Source organism: Alexandromys fortis, unplaced genomic scaffold (genome assembly GCF_014885135.2).
Source record: "Alexandromys fortis isolate MF-2015 unplaced genomic scaffold, M_Fortis_MF-2015_v1.1 scaffold_39, whole genome shotgun sequence".
NCBI lineage: Eukaryota > Metazoa > Chordata > Mammalia > Rodentia > Cricetidae > Alexandromys > Alexandromys fortis.
In genome coordinates this window covers 8,021,478-8,040,611 of record NW_026067918.1, presented here as the reverse complement: position 1 = coordinate 8,040,611, position 19,134 = coordinate 8,021,478, and the positions used below count along the sequence as shown (strand labels likewise).

The 19,134-nt window shown below is 55.1% G+C and overlaps 1 protein-coding gene across 2 annotated transcripts in view; it reads right to left on the bottom strand.

Moving 5' to 3' along the window:
* Positions 1–861: 861 nt before the first annotated feature.
* Tmem104 (transmembrane protein 104) overlaps positions 862–19,134 on the bottom strand; it is a 59,863-nt gene continuing 41,590 nt past the window's right edge. For both annotated transcript variants that reach the window (XM_050140149.1, XM_050140150.1), the window contains exon 10: positions 862–4,409. In XM_050140149.1, the coding sequence (XP_049996106.1) occupies positions 3,649–4,409 (761 nt within the window). In that variant the 3' untranslated portion in view covers positions 862–3,648. The remainder of the gene's footprint in view (positions 4,410–19,134) is intronic.

Genomic DNA, 19,134 nt, shown 5'->3' with positions numbered 1-19,134 from the left:
TCCTGAGTCAGGTTCTGTGTGCACCTGTGAGAGAAGGTCGTGCCCGGTGAGTCTGGGAGGAGGCGGGAGGTTGAGGCTGCTCTGCTTGCTGCCCAAGATCATTAATAACCAAGAGCTGGGAAGATAATTAAGAGTCAAACGTGGAACCGAGCCTGCTGGTGGCTCCAAGGAGGGCTGGCCCAGGTGCCAGCAACCTGGTTCTTTTCTAGGAACACACAGAGGGGCAAGAGGGTGTAAGGATAGATGTCTCAGCTTCTTGCTCCTGGTGGAAGTGTCCCTGGCTCTCTCGTGCCTCTAAGAGGAGGTAGAGAGCCCGTGGGGGGGGGGGGAGGAGAACTATGAGATCATGGGAGAGAAAGCGGCTAACACGATGCCCTAACAACCCCCACCTTCAATGCTGTTTTTTCCTTTTGATGCGACATGCAAAAGCAAGGCCCTGCCACTTGTCTCACAGTGGGACATGCTTCCAGTCTGACCCAGTTCCCTCCTGTGGCTGCCCTAGCTGCTTCCCTCACTTGTTTTTAGCCAACAGCTCATATGCACATCAGCGACCGTTTCCCAGAGAGCCAGTGCTCAGAAACGGGGGTGGGGGTGGGAGAGACATGGCATTTCTAGCCACGACCCTCTGGCTTTGCTTATCTTGCTCTTTACAAGTGGAGGGCCGCCCTCAAGGTTCCTAGAAGACTAGGGAACCACAGCCAATCCTTGTCTTCCACAAACCCTCCTACAGCGGCTACAGGACAACCATTTTTGGTAGGAGGTGATAAAGCTAGGCAGTCTCTGGTAGGCTCAAGAGAGTCCTCTCTCTCGGTCCTGGGTGAGCAGTACGGTAGCAGCTGACGAATGACTAAGGAGACAACAGTCGGTGGTAGCAGCTTTATTAAGGACTTTGGTGCTGGGCTAAGTTCAGTCCTTTCGTTCCCATGACCTACGACCAGAAGGTACCTAGAAGAGGGACGGTTACAGATGCTTACTGCTTAGGGGCCACAGGGTCTGACAGTATGGTCCTCACCATGGACCCAACACTGTGCCAGGCATGCAGCATGCCCCCGGGAGAAAGGTTGGCAGGGCTTGCCTGCAGCCTGGCTATTGAAAGCCAGTCTCTCAGTGGCCCCTGGCAACAGTCGGTATGCAGGGCCCAGCTTTCTTCTGCTCCTGGGTCTGGAACCACTGGCTACTTCTCTTTGGGTCCCCAAGGCAAGCACTGCCTGTTGCTGAGGCCGCTCTTGGTCCCATGTGGAGAGGACAGCTGTGTGGCCTTGGGCCTGGCCCGGTGCCCACTGCCACTTTTTGTCCCTCAGCAGTGCCTCCCAGCCTGTCACCTGCCATCTGGCCCAGCTACCGGCCTCAGGTGAGGCGTAGCCAGAGCTCCTGGCACTGTGTTCCAGTGCTCAGCTGGGTCTGGTGCTTTGGTGGAGCATGCTCACTTCTCCTTGACCTGGCCTGCCCCTGGGACTGGTCAGGAGCGATGCAGAGATGGCAGTGACGGCTGCTGAGTTGGAGGCTTCCTCCAGGGAGACTCGGATGTGGGGCCAGCCTGGGCTCCTCTGCTGTCCTCCCGGCCACTAACCTCAGGGCCTCTTAGCAAACAGACATCTTGGCCTGGCCTATCACCTTACCCGGGGGATATAAAACACATTTAATATGCTTGATGCCTGTGGGGGAACAGGTGACACCCACACCCAGGAATGGTAAGCCCTTCACATCCTCTGTGCCCCAATGTTCTCTGAGAGGCAGTGGCCTGGTGGGGTAAAGAAGGTGACCTCATGTGACTTCTAGTCGACCAGTCAGTAAGTAAGTAGGTGGAGATGAAAGAGCAGAGAACCCAGACGGGCAGTGGGGAGGGCTTGGCGTCAGTGGTCGCTGGGTCCCTCCCCTCTCGGCTGGGGCTTCCCTAACTTAACTTGGAGATGGAGGGGCACATTCCACTGCCATGTGTGGCTCCAGATTGCCACATAAATCAACCTGGGCTTTATGATGCTAATAAATTTTCCACCAAAATTTGGTTTGGAGCCTGGGGGCGGGATGAGGTGTGTGTGTTGCAGGAAGATGATTTAATTTGCTTTGTCCTTAAGCAAGAGGGAGAAGGATGAGTACAGATGTTTTAATTGAGTTCTCCTCAAGCAGCCTGAGCACAGGAGGATGTGCAGTCTCCGCCCTGGCCCTGCTTCTGTACCACTCTCCCCACCTGGCCCACCCTGGGGCAGGGTCTCCTAGGAAGATGCTGCAATGGCAGGTGGCTGTAGAGATGTCTGTTTTCCATGTGGACGGGCAATGACGATGCTTAAACAACTACTGACGTGGGACCGCGGTGAGAAAGCTGTGGACAGGCCCATGGCGACCTAGAGAGTCTTAGAGGCAGGGATGCTGGGGCCAGAGGTAGCAGGTGCTGCCAGCAGGTCCCCCATTCCTTGCAGGTTCTGCACAGACCCCTGGGACCTGGGACATCCAACAGCACAGCGGAGCTCAAGCGCTGAATATGGCAGAATGTGGAAGGGAAGGGGGAGCTGGCGCAAGTTCCCTCATGAGGGTGGAGCAAGGCACTGAAATCAAGAGGGAGGGGCAGTGGTCTGAGACCTTTTAACCCCAGAGGCGGGTCTGTCCAGGAGAGGCAGGACTAGGCCCAGGGTTGGGGCAAGTCAGGGTCAGGAGGGATCCCTGGTGCCCGAAGCAGAAGGCACATCGAAAATGCAGTTCATTAAATCACTCCTCATTCCAAGGCATTGGGCCTAGTGGGTACATGCGTGACCAGCTAGGAAGCGGCTGGGGACCTGGCCTCCTTCATCTCCTCCAGCTCCAGGATAGCCAGCCACCTGGAGCATCTGGCCATGGCGCACCCATGACCAGGCTCCTAAGGGCACCACCTTAGTGTTGCAATGCAGCATGGGAGCAAGCTGGGCTGCAGAACACAGGCTTGACCTTTTGCAGAGGGGCACTCTGTTTTTTCCCTGCCGTAAGTCCAGGCCAGTTAGCCACTATGGTGTGGGTGGGTGGTGAGGGCAGCCTCTCAAGTAGTGCCTTGCACTCCAGGAGGTCCCTGGGCTCTGAAGGAGAAGCAGCGGAACAGAGGGTCCCTGAAAGGGTTTTACACCCCATGGAAGGGATGCTTCATCTGTCTGTCACACCAGAGCTGGCACCCACAGCAAAAGCTCTCACAGCTCTTGTCTAGGGACCTTGGTGCCAATTAGCACTTCCTGTCCTTGTCACCAGAACTGGCCAGGCCTCCCACAGGAGGAATACTTAGCAACTTTCAGGACCATCACAAGCAGGCCAGGCTTGGAGAGCCAGGGTCTGGGACTCGCCTTTGAAGAGGCAGCAGCTGCTAGTGGACGGCCGCGGATGCAGGAGGGGTCTGGGGTCTAGTATAAATAGCAGCAGTGCCCACGCTGTCTCCCCCACAGCCTCCAGGGGCAGGAGTGGAGGAACATGTGTGACAGACTGGGTCCATCGAAGAATCTGGGGACAGCCACGTTCCCAGGCAGGTGGGCTGTCCTGCAGGAGAAGACACCAGCTGGAGATGTAGTAGGACTTCCCCAAGAGCCCCAGGCTAGCATGCTCACGGAGACCTGGGTGGCAGCTAAATCCTGATGAGGCGAGGAGGCCGGGACTAGGCTGGCCCTGCCTCCTGTTGTCAGACACGTCCTGCCATCAGAGCTGGGTCTCATTGAGGACAATGTTGGCTGTGACAAAGAAGAAGCAGAAGAAAGCCCACAGTAGCACAAAGGCCACCCAGAAGGTGTGGCGGAACGGGGACCTATGCTTGTTGACAGTTCCGTAGCCGAAGGACAGCTGGGTGTCCTTGCGGCAGAGGTACACCAGGAAGGCAGGGATGACATACTGGATGCCAGTGCCTGCGTAGGCTCCTGTGATGCCCACCAGGGACTCCAGGTCATGGGTGCAGAAGGCTACCAGAATGGGAGGCACCAGCGTGATGGTGGGAAACACCACACGGTCTACCACCCACGGGTACGTGCCACCCTCACGGTGAAAGAGTGTCTTCCAGTTGTTGCGCAGGGTCACCGCAATGATAGGGAAGTTGGTGCTGATGGTGAACACGGGGAAGAGGCCCAGAAAGAATCGGACGGCAGTCAGGCCCACAACGTCGCACCTTGCAAAATTGAGGGTGTACATGTCCATGAGACTGTCGCCACGGAAGCAGAAGATGGCCGTGAAGGAGAGAAGTCCGTAGAAGGCCAGGATCAATGCGTAGTCCAGGAACACCAGGCGTGTGATGTGGCGCTTGGAGGAGATGGGGGTGATGAGGGATGGCAGGGAGTGCTGGCACATGAAGGAGTAGACACATACCCCAAACAGGTTCCGGACTCCCAAGAAGTTGGCCAGGGGTGGGTGCCCCTCTCCTTGCCTGTTCCCGATGCGCACCAGGGCCAGCACAATCATGATGGCGAAAGCTGCAAGACAAGGCAGGGGTCAGTCAGAGAGGATGAACCGCCTCACCCCTCACTCGCTGCTCTGCAGGGCTGTGCCCTGAAGGACTGGAGCCCAGGGCAAGGAACCGCAAAACCCCCCACAGCTGTGCAGGAGCTGCCGAGCTTGTGAGGGTCCTAGGAACCCACGTTCGATTCTCCCTCCTCTTCCCGGAAGCAGGGGCCTGGGCATGATCCAGAGACAGGAGAAACTGGCCCGACAGCAGGACAGTTCAGCCTGGTAAGGAGCTACCAGCTCCCTCCTCGTCCTTCAAGGACCCTCCCAGGGACTCTGTCAGCTTCTGGTCAGGGGCAGACTTAGCCAGTACTTTCCCCTCTCTCTTCCTTGGTTTTAAGGTTCCGTGCCTGTGGAGCCAGGTGTGGGGAGCCCAGGGACGAAAGGCACGGCACATTTGCGGGGAGACGTCCTCTTCAGCAGAGGTCCCCGGCTTCATGTGGGTCAGAGAGCAGGAAGGCTGGGAGCCGTGTGTGGGAAGTAGTGAGGGGTCAGTCACTCCACGGAAGAAAGGGCACCAGAGAGCCGTGCTGGAGACAGGCGAGTCTCAGGACTGTCCCAAGGGTGGCAGCAAACGCCATGTGCTCAGTTCTGGGCTTCGTGTCACTTAGGGGACAGGAAATTTGCCGAGGAAGGGCGTCTATGACCTTATCTGCTCAGAGCAACCAGGCTAGAGGCAGCTTGGCTTTCCCCGGCAGCCTCTCAGGCCCTCCACCCGTGGACTGCTCACCAGCCTGGCTTCTAGAACCCGAGTCCCTGAAGATATCCAAGCAGAGGACTCACTACAGCACCACCAATGGCCATGGGCGCCTGGCAAGCATCTTACCAACAAAGATGGTATTTCTAGATCTCTCTGGCTTCTGATATCTACCACTGACATCACCCAGACCCCTGTCTCTGTCTCCATTTTGAATTTATATATCCCTGTTGTCTCTATTCAGAACAGGTCTGACGCGTCCTGTCAGTCGGGGACAAGTCCACAGGGCACACGACACTCCTTTGTAAGTGGTAGGGGCTATAGAAGGGGCTGACATGTCCCATCTGGGAGCTCCATCAGAGAATTGGGGTCTCTTCCTCAGTATGAACCTGAGGGCACCAGTATTGTCCCCCTTAGGACACCGGTGCACTCCTTTGTTCTTGGGAGAGATTTTTCTGCAGAACCCACAAGAAGCCAGGCCAATGTCTCCTCCCATAACGACACCTGGGAGTGGGCTCAAGTCCTTTATTACTTTTAATCTGAGCTGCCTGGTGTGGTAGTGTGGGGGTGGGGGGAGGAGAAGCGGGAGGGGAGGAGGGAGCTCAGACTGTGAAAACTGCCAATAAAGAAGATTTGTTTCAGCTCACCCAGCCGCTCGATTCCACCCGCCTCCTGCTCCAGGGCACCACAAATCTTTCCAGCCCTGGCCAGTCAAAGGGAAGCAGCAGCCTAGTTCCTCTCTTAGCCTCGGCCCATGACCCTAGGAGCCACCCCTGGGGTGTAGGCAGCTTCAGGAAGTATACTGAGGCACAGGGTGGGGGGACTTCACCCTACAGGGGTGGCGCCTCGTGTGTTAGTGAGGGCCCGACCTCAGCACAGCACAGCAATGCTGCTCAGGGGCCTGGTAGCTGGCTATTCCGGAGCTGGGAGCAGGCAGCTGGGCCACTGTTTTGGGAGGGGGGGGGCACTGGATGAGGGCCAAGGGAGTAGCTGCTGTTGCAAAGCAATATTTAAATTGTGTTTTGCCATCACCGTTTGGGATGCCACCTGTGACCTGGCCCTGGTCCAGGTCTTGGCCACGGCCAGCATCAATCTGGAAAGATGCCAGTGGAGAAATCCTGCAGCTGTCTGTTGCATGACCTTTGCCTTGGGTCTTTCGAGTGGGCAAAGAGGCGGGAGGAGGCTGGCTGTTGAGGTAGATGCCAGCACTTCATGGCTGGGTTCCGCCTCAGGTGCTGGCTACTCTTTTCTGTCCTCTGGGAGCAGCCGCAAGTCCCTAAGAGCTGTGATCAGGCTCTGGCTGCTTGTTCAGGGTGGCCTCCTGGACGACTCTGGCTGGGCTTCCCCCCCTCCCCCCGGACAACTCTGGCTGGGCTTCCCCCCACCCCCTTACTGAAGAAAACCCAAGGCTGCTCCAAGCAGCAGGTTCCCAAGTGATGACCCTGACTTTGTGTGTGTCTACGTGCCTTCCACCTCTCCAGCATCGACTTCTGACCTGGTCTTCCAGGGGCTGCATCCTATGTCAGGTTTTTCTAGAACCTTCAGGATGGCCTATAAAGGTGTGGCTGTTGGTTATATGCCTGCACCCCCCCCCCATAACTAGTCTTACCTGTTAATGTTATTCCAGAGACTTCACAACCCCCATAACTAGTCTCATCTGTTAATGTTATACCAGAGACTAGTGACCCACCTGGTTCTGTTAAAACCTCTTTATCCAAAACCTCTACTTCTCAGCTGGGTCTGATGGTGTAGGCCAGGAATTCCAGCTACACAGGAGGCTGAGGCAGGAGCTTGCACGGCAAGTTCAAGGCCAGTGCCTGGGCGACAAAGTGAGTTAAAGGCCAGCCTGGGGAAATAAGTGAGGTTCTGTCTGCAGATAAAAGTAAGCGGCTAGAAAAAACGGCTCAGCAGCAGTTAGGAGCACCGGCTGCTCTTCCAGAGGATGTGAGCTCGGGTCTCAGCACACAGCTGCCTGTAACACCAGTTAGGTGCCCACATGTGCCACACACTTACAGACATTTACATATAAATAAAATTTAAAAATCTTTTAAAAAATTAAAGAGGGCTACAGTTGGAGCTCAGGGATAGACTGCTTGCTTAGTGTGCACAGGGACCTAGGTGTAAGCCCCAGTAAAACACACACAAACACACACAACACACACACTTGCTCAAAACTAAATCTGTTCTGGAGGGCCATTTTGTGGAATGGCAGCTTCTTCTTTGTGTGTGTGTGTGTGTGTGTGTGTGTGTGTGTGTTTTGAGACAGGATTTCTCTGCGTAGTCCTGGCTGTCCTGGAGCTCACTTTGTAGACCAGGCTGGCCTCAAACTCAGAGATCCGCCTGCCTCTGCCTCCCGAGTTCTGGGATTAAAGGTGTATGCCGCCACTGCCCAGCGAATGGCAGCTTCTCAATTATCATCCAAAGGGAACAGGCTCGTTTGTGTTCCCTTTCTCCCTCCCTCTCCTTAGCTACACTGGGCACTGTCTGCCAAAAGTGGGGACAGCATAGAAAGGCCACTGGATCAGGCTGGGGAAGAGTGCAGCATCCATATCTAAGAGAGGAGGTCATGCGTGGGGGCCTACTGTGCTCTGGGCCCAGTGAACAAAAGGAGACACACCTTCACACCAGGAGAAGGCAGGAAGCTCTACACACGTGTGCCCAAAGAACTCTCAGGGGTCACAGGTGGGCACCCTTGTTGGGGCAGAGGCCTGAGGGAGAGCCCTAGCCAAGCCCAAGAGACTCCCCACCACCTCGAGCACACTCAGATGGCACTGATCCCTGGGAACAGGAAGGGGAGGGGAAGCATGTTAGTCTGGCTTCCAGGCAGTTAAGTTCAAAAAAATATTTATGTACTTAACTGGACAACACTAAGAAGGGAAAGAAGTCGCGGGCTCCAACCTGCAGAGGTCCCAAGACGACCAGGGTGCAAGACTAAGCCCCACTTTCCCGGGACCAGACTCCTTTGTCCCTGACGCTTCCTGACTTCCTGGGTACCCAAGGAGCAGAGTTCACGGGCTATCTCCTCGATTGATCGCCCCGTCCCTGGAGAGATGGCTGCTCAAAAAACTCATTAGGTCTGCTAATAAATCAAGGTGAAATAAGACGACAGTCTGTGAGCGACAGACAGTGCGGGAGGCGCGGGGGAGACTGCTGTGCCACCCTTGCTTACGGCCGCTGCTCACTTCTAGCTGCCACAGAGGCACAGCCGGACATGGAGGCGAGATGGTGAGGGGTCCCCAAACATCCAAGGTGTCCCCATCAGAGACACCCCTGGGTGGCAGGGCCAGGTATCCTGAGCTAAGCTCTGAGAAGCCATATCTGCATGCACCTGTTTTCCACACCGAAAGTCACACTCCACGGGGTGTCGAGAAGCCAGGAGGAGTCAGGGAGAACTCAGAAGGCTGGTGAGAGCATCACACCAGGTCACATGGGGATAGTAGGCCTGGGCAGGTCATCTGTACAATGATGGGGGTGGGGGTGAGGGCGCAGGAGACTTTTATTATTTTGAGAAATAACTGTGCTGGTTTGGCATAACCTGAGACTTGGCCTTGACTGTCACTCACTCAACAGTCTCACTGAGTGTCTGCGGAGTGCCGGCACTATTCTGGTCACTCAGGGGTAAGTGCACAAGAGAGACATGGGTCCTGTCCTTGTGAGGTCCAGAGTGCGGGAGCACCACCAGGGTGAAGGTACCAAAGACGATAGAGAACTGGTTAGTGGTCGCCTTAGTGGCAGGAGGGATGATGACATCCCTGTGCTAAAAACGGTCCAAGTTCAAGGGTAGAAGCCCACTAAGGAGAGGGGAGGAGAGGCAGGTGCCAGGTGCCAGAAGGGAATGTAGGGACCTTCCTGGCTGCTCTGTTCCCCAGGTCTGTGGCTGCTGCGCCTGCTCTTGGTTTGGAGAGGAGGGTTCATTGCAAGGCAACGATGAGGATGAGACGCCAGCTGCCCCTCCGGCTTCCAGACTCCCATCCCTGACTCTGCCTGAAGCCATGGGCTGCTTTCAGGCAGACTTCTGACAGCTGATCTAAGTTCGACAAGCTGGCCTCGCCATATTGATTCACCTTGAGGCGCAGCTCACTTCTCTTTGAAGGGAGGGAGGGAGGGAGAAGAAGGGAGGGAGATACAGAAGGCAAGCCATTATCTGAGGAGCTGAGACAAAAACAGGTGCTGCTCCTTAGCCCTGAGTGGCCAGCTGGGAGCGATGGTACATTTCCCTTCCCTGTGTGGGGAGGTCAGGGCAAAAGCCACAGGGGCACCAGGCCACCCTACAGTACCAGCAGCCCCTGAATGGCTTTCTTCCCTCTTTTCTGCTGTCAAAAGCCAGATAAATCCCTATAGGAGCTGTCTGACCTGATGCTGTCTGTCTGACCTCAGAGCATCCCCTTGGCAGGCAGAAAGGGCAAGCCACACCCTCCTGGGTATTCGCCAAGGACAGAGGCACGCTGATCTCCGAGAACATCAGAACAGACAAACAGTGCCTCTCCTGAAGGGCCCTGCCAAGCAGGCCCTGCCTTCCTGGGTCTCACTCAGGGCAGGGAAGGTGAGTAGTGTTTCACTGACCGGATGCAGCCACGGATGGAGTTGCCGACCTGTTGGGGCCAGATGCGGGGTAGGCAGGAGCCTGACATTAGGGCATCCATAACAGATGTCCTAGAGCAATTGAGAGGACAAAGTAGATGGTTTTGATTTTTCTCCTAAGCACACACTCAGTTCTCTTAGCGAGAGGTCGGAGTTATTAGAGACCAGCTCCATTGTTCGGGCGCTGGAAATGCAGCCTGGGGCCACTGAGGAGCTAGCTTGCACTGGGGGTATGGGGAGGGGAGGGCTCTGACTGCAGGCAGCCTGGCTGGCATCCTGGGTCTCTGAGGCTCGGTCTGGAGCTTCCTGCTGCTCAGTGAGGTGTGAAGCAAGGCGGGACCTTGCCTTCCTTGCAGGATCCTGGCACGAACTGGGCCACCTGCCTAGATACTGCTGATGCCGGGGCACATGGCCAGTGCTCTCCCACTCCCTTTCCTGGGGACACTATGACTGTGAAGGTGGGACATGGAGCCCTTCTTAGTGCTGTTACTCTTTTCCTCTTCCCTGTGAAATGGGAAGATTTATTTTTATTACTTTATTTCTTTTTATTCATGGGGAAGCTCACGGTGCTGAAATGGCGTGGGGGACTTCAGAGCACACTGAAGGCTGCCCGAGTCTCTCCTAGCAGGTGGCGAAAAACCCACAGAGCTTAGGTCAGCAAGATGGCTCAGTGGGAAAGAGCTTACAGCCAAGTCTGATGGCCTGAGTTCGACTCTTGGGACTCACATGGTGGAGAAAATTATTTTCATACTGATTACATACTAAAAGATATTTTGGTATGTTTAACAGTAATTTTAAATTGAGTATGTTCTTAAAGACTCTCATTTTTATTTTTATTCACACGTATGTACATATGTGTGGGTGGTTGGTAAGACCAGAAGAGGTCGTCAGATCCTCAGGTGCTGGAGTTACAGGCAGTTTTGAGCTGCCCAACACTGATGCTGGGAACTGAACTCAGATCCTCTGGAAAAGCAGAAAGCTCTCGCTCCAGTCTTGAGCATTTTCCCCTGGGGCGGGGGAGATTCGCTGTGGCCAGTGTTCTTTGTGGGTACCTGTGATGTACTGACTTGTTGGGAATTTGAAAGACCTCTGCCTCCTGCCAGTCCTCAACCATAAAGTTTTTTAAAAAATATTTATTTATTTATTTATTATGTATACAATATTCTGTCTGTGTCTATGCCTGAAGGCCAGAAGAGGGCACCGGACCTCATTACAGATGGTTGTGAGCCACCATGTGGTTGCTGGGAATTGAACTCAGTACCTTTGGAAGAGCAGGCAATGCTCTTAACCTCTGAGCCATCTCTCCAGCCCCTCAACCATAAAGTTTAAGTAGGAGAAGAGCTGAGTGTCCTAACTCTAACCCTTGCCATGTCCCCTGATTTGCCCAGGTCTGGGCTGGAGGCTGGTACTACCTTTGAAAAGTGATAGTAAGGATGGGGCAGTTCAGATGGGATAGCACTTTGTCTGGCCTGTGCAAGATCCAGGTTCAATTGCTAGTATCTTGAATGAAAAAAAAAAAAAGGTAAAAGGCTAAACAGGCTTGAGTCGGTGTTTGTCCTGTCCTACAGAGAGAGAACGTACTGACTTGGCCTAGGGGGCTAGGGAAATAACGTGGGACCTAAGCCACTAAGCTAGCGGGGCTATCTGGATACAGGAGAAGCTAGAACACAGTCCTGCCCTCAGCCTGTCTCCTACAGCAGGACCTAAGAGGATAAGAGACATAACGGTGGTGGATGAGAACTGTGTCCATCAAGGCCAGACTACATGCCATTGTCTTTCCTTAACTCCTGAGTGCCCACGAGAGATACGGACACTTGAAACCACGGCTCTCAGACCCAAGGATGATCTAACAAATATCATCCCAGCATGTCAAGGCGCCAGGCCCATGCATAAGCATTTTCTTTCATGTTCCCTGCTTCAACCCAGAGCTCTGTTCTGGTCCCAGATAACTGCTCTGGGATGGGCTCAAGCCTGCACTGCCCCGACCCTGTGCTGTTTCTTAAGTCTTGTTCGTGGTTCTGGCTCCAGCTTAGCACATGCAAGGAAGCAGCCCTCCATCGAGGCGGCCATCCGTCACTGTGGCTGTCAGAAGGACAGCGCTGTCTTCTCTAAGCAGAGAATCAACACGCCAGAGCTAATGATAATAAATGGCCAGCGCGCACGCATCAGTGACTGGGCCTAGTGCTCCGGCAGGGAGCTGGGTCTGGTGGAGGACGTGGCTACAGCTTTGTCCTTCAGCACCACGCTGCCCCCCGCCCCCTCCCCGCCCCCAGGACGCAGGGCCATGGGTCTGCTTCTGGTATGGCGGGCGGGGCAGGAGACTGACAAGGCAACATGGGCCAGAGCTGAAAAAGTTCCCCAGTCCTAAGGCAGGTGCAAGTGACTGGGTGTTTGTTCTTCAACCACTGGGACTAACTGCCTGCAAAGGGTGAGCCGCATTCAGACACAAGAGCCGGGGTGCGGGGTCAGTGCTGCCCCGAGACACGGCTGCATCTGACAGACGGCTGAGGGGCGGGGCATGGTTTGGTTTTCAAAAAAGTCCAACATTTCAAGTTACACTGGGTTCAACCTGAGTGCCACTTAACTGTTGCTCCTGGGGCAGGCTGCTGCACTGCTTTTAAGAACAGACAAGGAGAAGGCAGGGAAGACTGGTCAGTGGCGAGTGTGAGCCCCACAGAGCTTGATTCCTTAGAACCCGCAGGAAGGTGGAAAGAGAGAAAGGACCTCAACAGGTCGCTACGGCACGTGCCCTGCCTCCCATCTCTTATTCTCTGCCCCTCCTCCAGACACTGACACACACACACACACACACACACACACACACACACACACCATTAAGTGGAGGCGCTGGGAGGGGGTGAGTACTGAGGGGACGGAAGCGGCCAGCCTAGCACTGGCACAGGCAGGGACCGACTCAGGGTAGTCACGAGGAAGTAGCCCGCTACCACCCCACAGCCTTACTTCCCATGTTGAGGTCCCCAACACCAGCACTGTGGGCACGCGTCTCCTCGTGCTCTAAGGAGGAGATTGCTTCACTCTAGGGTTCCACCTTCCGAGCTGGTCCAGGAGCTTCAGGAGCTGGCCCTGAACACCCAGCACTGGTACCAGCTCATCTGAGGGGCTTTGGAGGTCGGGGGAGAGGGACGAGGAGACTGAGGTGCAGGCAGCTCACACCTGTGTTACAAAGATCTCAGGCACCTCTTCTTGCCCCATCAAGGGTAGTTAAAGTTACACAAGGTACATACATGTTCCTCCTCTGAGTGTGTATGTTCATGCATGTGTACATGTGTGCTCCTCCTCTGTGTGTGTATGTCCATGCATGTTCCTCCTCTGAGTGTGTATGTTCATGCGTGTGTTTAAGTGTGTGCCTCCTCTGTGTGTGTATGCTCTCTCTTCACAGATTCTTTGATGCCTGAGTTGTTCTATCCCTCTGGGCTGTCACTCTTCTACCTGAGCAGGGGTCAGAGGTCTCCTGTGTGTTCCCAGGGAGGACAAGACAAGCTTGGGAGGAGTCTGATGTACTTTGGGGTTCCAGGTGGGACTTTTCCTGAGACTTTATGGCCTGCCTCTGTTGCCTCTGCCAGTCAACAACTCACTCTCAATACCTTTTCTCCTGAAAGGAGGGAATTCAAGCTAGCCTGGCTCCTTCCAGTGCTGGGCAGGTCCCTGTGCCTTCCAAAAGATCAGACTCTGTCTACTTGCAGGACTAATTCTGCCCCATGGCTACAAGCTTCTCCTGGAGGGGCTGGGAGCAGAGCGCTCCCTCTCCACCTGAGGTAGCGTACAGGGCAGGCACTCAGACTTCAGAGCAGCCAAGTTCCTAGTAGGAAAGCAGGAATTCTAGTCTTGTCATCCTTCAATGTCCCCCCCCCTCTGTGCACACAGGTGGCACCTGGGAAGCAGAGTCTCCATTTTTCATTGCTGAGTTGTCAGGGCAGCTTGGTTAGTGACCATGGGGACAGCAGAGTCAGGAGACTGGCTGTAAGACAGCTAATCTCCTCTCTGGAGATTGAAACATACAGCTTCAGGTCCTGTCACCCTCCCTGCTGAAGACTGCCTGGCCTTCCTGGCAGAGCGACCAAGGAGGAGAGAGTCGACTGATAAGGACAAGGACAGGCAACAGACACCAGGGCCTGAAGGAGCACACCTGGTGGAGCTGCGGGCTGCTGTGGCTCTGTAGGTGGCGGTTACAAGGGTCTACCCTGTGCAGAGCCCATCCTTATCACCAGCCACTCTGCTGACCACAGGTGCTCCTCCCTTGCCTTGGGAGTGCTCAGGTAGCCTCCCCCTAACCTGGGGGTGGGGACAGCAGTTCTGATTGTTGTGGTTGGTGGGAAGAGCTGCATGTGATAGAGGTGCATGCAGATCAGAGCTGGCAGCAAATGGAGCTGCTTAGATGGGAGACCGGGAAGAGAATGGCTGCCTTCTCTTGGTGCCCAGCATTCTGGTTGGTCTTGACTGATGCTGGCCGAGGTGCAATTGTCAGCCTGTGGCTGGCTCTTCTCTAGGACAGGCTAATGACCTGTCTGCTTCACCTGATGGCCTGTCCACAGAAACCCCAAGTTCCTCTCTTCACACTGTTCTTTTTATGTGCAGAGCGAATGCCTGGAAAACTCAGGGAACAATGAAGACCACCAGGGACTTGTTTGGGGCCCTTCCACTTGTAGAGCGGCCACTGGGCAGGACAGTTCGAGCACAGGAAGGCTGGCCACATGAGGTGGGGAATGGAGACGGGAGCTGGGGCACACAACTTTCATTTTCTGATACAAGGCTTTTCCTGGACTTCTGGGGAGCAGCACCTGAGGGCAGCACAGGAATTCAAAAGCCACTTGGCAAAAGTGGGCGACAGATGGCCCAGGCTTACAAGACCCCCCCCGACTGCTGGTGGCGACAGATCAGAGCAGCCCCACTGGGAGACTCTCTGCTGGGGCCACCACAGACCTGGGGACAGGAGAAGCCGGAAAGCCCTCCTGTTCCCAGGCTAAGGTCTCTTCCTGGGGACCCACAGCCTTGTTTGTCGAGGCTGCCTAGCTGCACCGCCTGCTGGCTTGGAAAACAAACCTGGGGCACTCATAGGGGGTGGGGTGGGAGAGCAGGTCTGAGCAACTTCCCCAGGCAGAGCGGCCCTAGCTCCTCTATGGATGCCTGGCAAGGACGGTGTCTGACCCACTTTGAGGGGAGTGCGGAGCTGGAGAGCAGGCTGCAGCGGTAGCTCTGAATACACAAACAGAGGCGGGGGTGGGGGGAGTCCCGTGGGTCCTCGAAGCCCCGAGGAGTGCGGTGCTGCCCCATAGCAGCCTTTATTAGAAGGAATGCGTTTTTAATAACACCGGTGGGGTGCCCCGAGCTGAGCCAGCTGTCGGCGAGCCAAAGTGGAGGCATCTGTGTGCAAGCGAGCGGGGAGGGCTGGGTGGGTAATAGGATTGAAGTAATAATGCCATTGCAACCCCTTCTAGCCCAAGAGCTCCCATGGGGCAGCCAGCTGGGCATCCAGGGAGGGAGCCACCGACAGGTCTAAGTCTTGTTGCTTTGGGCTCAGGACGGAAGGCCCTGGTTGCTGGATCTGTGGGAATGAAGGACAGCGCCTTAGCTGACACAGGTCCCTGGGCCACCTGCTGCTGACAGAGGGCTAGGACTAAAGCTAATTCCCTATACCCCAACTACACGGATGAGTCTGCTCATTTCTCTCAGGTGTGTGTGTGGGGGCTGAGGTGCAGGAACCACAGCTGGGTGTGGGGATAGAGGGTAGACAGGCTGCCTGAAGGGTACTGGGAAGCATAGCTCTGTTTGGACATGGCTGAGGCAATGTCCCTGACCTCAAAGCCAGTCCACGGGGGAGGTTCATCCTGAGGCCACAGTCAGCTGACTGGTGGAGATGAGGACGATGTGGCTGTCTGGGTGCCGAGCAGGTGCCAGGCATGATTCTGACAGGCACCTCCTAGTCTGGCTCTCTGTGCCTTCACAGTCCTCAGCGAGGCAAGTCTTCCTTGCCACAGCCCAGAAGAGGGTCCCAGAGGACGGAAGCTTGGTCTGTGCATAGTGGGAGAGGAAGTCGTCGGGCCACATTAAAGGGAGCAAGGCTGGAGGGTGCAGCGACAGCCAGCAGCTGTAGCATCCAGGTGAGGCCCTGTGCTTACACAGCTGTGGACAGTCTGGAGCGGCTGCCTGGGAGAGCCAGCTGGAAGACCACGGGCTGGCAGTGAGGTCTGTGCTGGCCTGGAGGATAATCTCCCTGACTGGGAACAGCAGAGATTATCCTTGGAATTTATTCCTCTTCAGAGGAATTTACCGTCCAAGTACCCTCAGGCCTGAAGTGTGGGCTCAGCAGTTAAGAGCCTTTATTGCTCTTTGCAGAGGACCCAGGTTCGAATCCCAGCATCCACATTGCAGTTAACTGTCTGTAACTCTAGTTCCAGAGGATCTGATGCCCTTTTCTGACCACCTGGCACCAGGCACTCATGTGGTACAGAAATATACACATGCAGGCTAAGCACACACACACACACACACACACACACACACACACACACACACACACACACACACAGGCAGTTTGGAAAAAAATGGCCCCCAAAGGGAGTGGCAGTATTAGAAGGTGTGGTCTTGTTGGAGGAAGTGTGCCACTGTGGGGATGGCTTTGAGGTCTCATTTGCTCAAGCTTCCCTCAGAGTGACAGCTGACATCCTGTTGCCTGCAAGATGTAGCCTTCGCAGCTCCAGCACCACCTCTGCCTGTATGCCACAGACAGATAATGCCTGATAATGGTCTGAACCTCTGAAACTGTAAGTGAGCCACCCCAGTTAAATGTTTTCTTTATAAGAATTGCTGTGGTCATAGTGTCTCTTCACAGCAATAGAACCCCCCCCCCCCCCCCCCCCNCCCCCCCCTCTCTCTCTCTCACACACACACACACAGATTGAAGGACCCCGAATCAGCCAGCCTGGCAGGCAAAATGAACCCACACTGGCATCTGTCACCTATATCCTGACATTTTCCCTGGACAACTGGCTATTTGCAAAGGCCATTTAAGCCTTCAAATCCCACTGTGGAAACACAAGGCGACTCGCAAAGTATGGGAAGGGCAGAGGAAGAGCCCTCAGAGGAATGAACCCGAGGCTCCCAGGCACAGCTCTGGGGGCCTGCCATCGACCCCGGCTTCATGTCAACAGATGGCAGAACAAATTCCTCATCAAGCGCGAGAAACTTTCCGGCTCAGCACATTTATTCACCATTTTCCGGTCCCTTTGGTGCCTATTCTTCCTCCTCATCTTCTGGAACCCGAGCCAGCTTACTGCCTCTCTGAGCTCCCTACTCAGCTCTTGAAAAGGCATGGCCCTCATTTGGGGAAAGGGGAGAGAAAGAGTGTGTGCTGGCAAAGGGTGGGAAGGAGGGAAGTTAAAGGGGGAGGGGGCGGGGTGTGGGGAGGAGGTCTTGGGAGGGACATGCCACACAGCTGCTTCTCAGAGGCAGAATGACAACTTGGCAAAGGCTCCTGAGGACAAATGGGGCCTCTGGGTGTTCTAGAAAAACTGCCTGGGGTGAGCTTGGCTCAGACAGGCACCCTTGCTGCGGCCCAGGGCAGGCTGAGGTCCCTTCCATGAACAGGGCTGTCTGGTGCAGCTTGGGTGCTTCTGGGGGATTCTCCTCTTTAGAGCGAGACCAGGCGTTAGGTGGAAGAAAAAGCCTGTTCCTAGCCTTGCTGAGGAGAGAACTGTCCTGGTAGTTCCTCTGCCCCAGCTGGGAACTTAACCTGGCTCACTATGGTTGAGTTTACTAAACGGCAGCTCTCCTTTTCCTGGGCGGCTCTGTCACTAGGAGGCCCAGCTTTTTAAGTCCAAAGGTCTGAGTCTCTCACAGAGAAAAATGATGGCCTTGTGCTCCATCGCCCACAGCACTGCGCCCGGGAGACTCGTGGCATTTCATTATCTCTCGGCTCCAAGGGAAAGAGGGGAAATGGCGGTGCAGACAACGTGTCAAGACAGCAGCGTGGGGCCCAGAGACAAAGAGCCAAGGACCCTCACTAGCTGTGTCTCAGAGCTCCGCTGTAATTCTGACCTGGTCCTGGTGCTTACAAGAAATATTTACTATTAACCAATTCCTTCCCCTTTCACAAATCCTTCCTTCCACTTCCTCTCTTTCTGAGACAGGGTCTCCTGTAGCTCAAGCTGGGTTTTCTGTGTAGTTGAGGCTGGCCTTGAACTCCTGATCCTCCTGCCGCCTCCTACGTGTGGGGATTATAAATGTGTGCCACTACACTGGGTCCAAGCTTCCCTCTTTAGATGGATACATCCTTCAAAAATATAGAAGTTAACTGTCATTATTAGGGTTGTTGTCCCCTTATGGGCTGACACAGGAATCCATCAAGCTAGTCAGAGCATGTGCACCCCCCATCCTTCAATGTCATCCCAGCCACAGGAAGAAATGAGAGACTCAGCTTCAGACCGGAGCTTAGAGAGCCCGTCCCGGGCTGAGGACAGGCAAGCAAGCACCAGCAGGGCGGGGGCCAGACTTGTCAACCTACCCTCAGGGAGGGAAAGGAATTGGATAACAGACACAGGGAGATGCAGACAGAGAACATTCCTCTCCAACCCTGCCCGCAAAAGACACCCTGGAACTCTCACACACATCACATAAGCCAAGATAAAGAGAGGGGGACCAGCTCAGATCTGGCCCCTGCTGACCCTGAGTTTTAGGCACCAAGCCTTCTGAGGCTGAGAGAGTTGGGGGGCTGCCTCACCCCCAAGTTGCAGAGCCTGCTCTAGCTTGGGCAGGCCAGGCTGTTTGAAAGAATGACCCCCACCCCTGCTTCCCACTGTAGAACCAGGACTCCCATGCCTCCTCCCACTGAGCTAGGAGAACCAGGGTTCAAAGATGCAGACCTTAGCGGAATCATCATCCTGCTGGGGTACGGCATAAAATCAGAGGCAGTCTGCAGCTTTGGTCCTGATGGGAGTTGATCAGGCTCAGGATAGACAGGAGGAAGGAGCCCTGGAAACTCTGCCAGGGGGTGGGATAGGGACTCCTGGATAAGTCCCACGTAGCCAAGGCTAGCCTTGAATTAACTCACTTTGTTATAGCTAAGTGTGACCTTGAACTTCTGCTTCTTCCAGAGCTACAGCACAGGCACATGCTACCATATCTGGTTTGATTTGATGCCAGGGACCAAGGCAGGGTTTCATGCATACCAGACAAGCTTTTATACTGAGAAAGACAGACACATGGCAGCCAGTCAGAGGAGAGGCAACAGCAGCCCCACAGATGATCGTCCTCAACCCTGCTGTACCAGCTGCGGGCTCCTTTGCCAGGGTGGCCGGCTGGTACGGCAGAAGTGAACAGATACCCACTGCTAACCCAGTTTAAGGGGGGAAGATCCCCAACATCTACCTGAGAGCAAGAGTGCTGCCACGCAGCGGCAT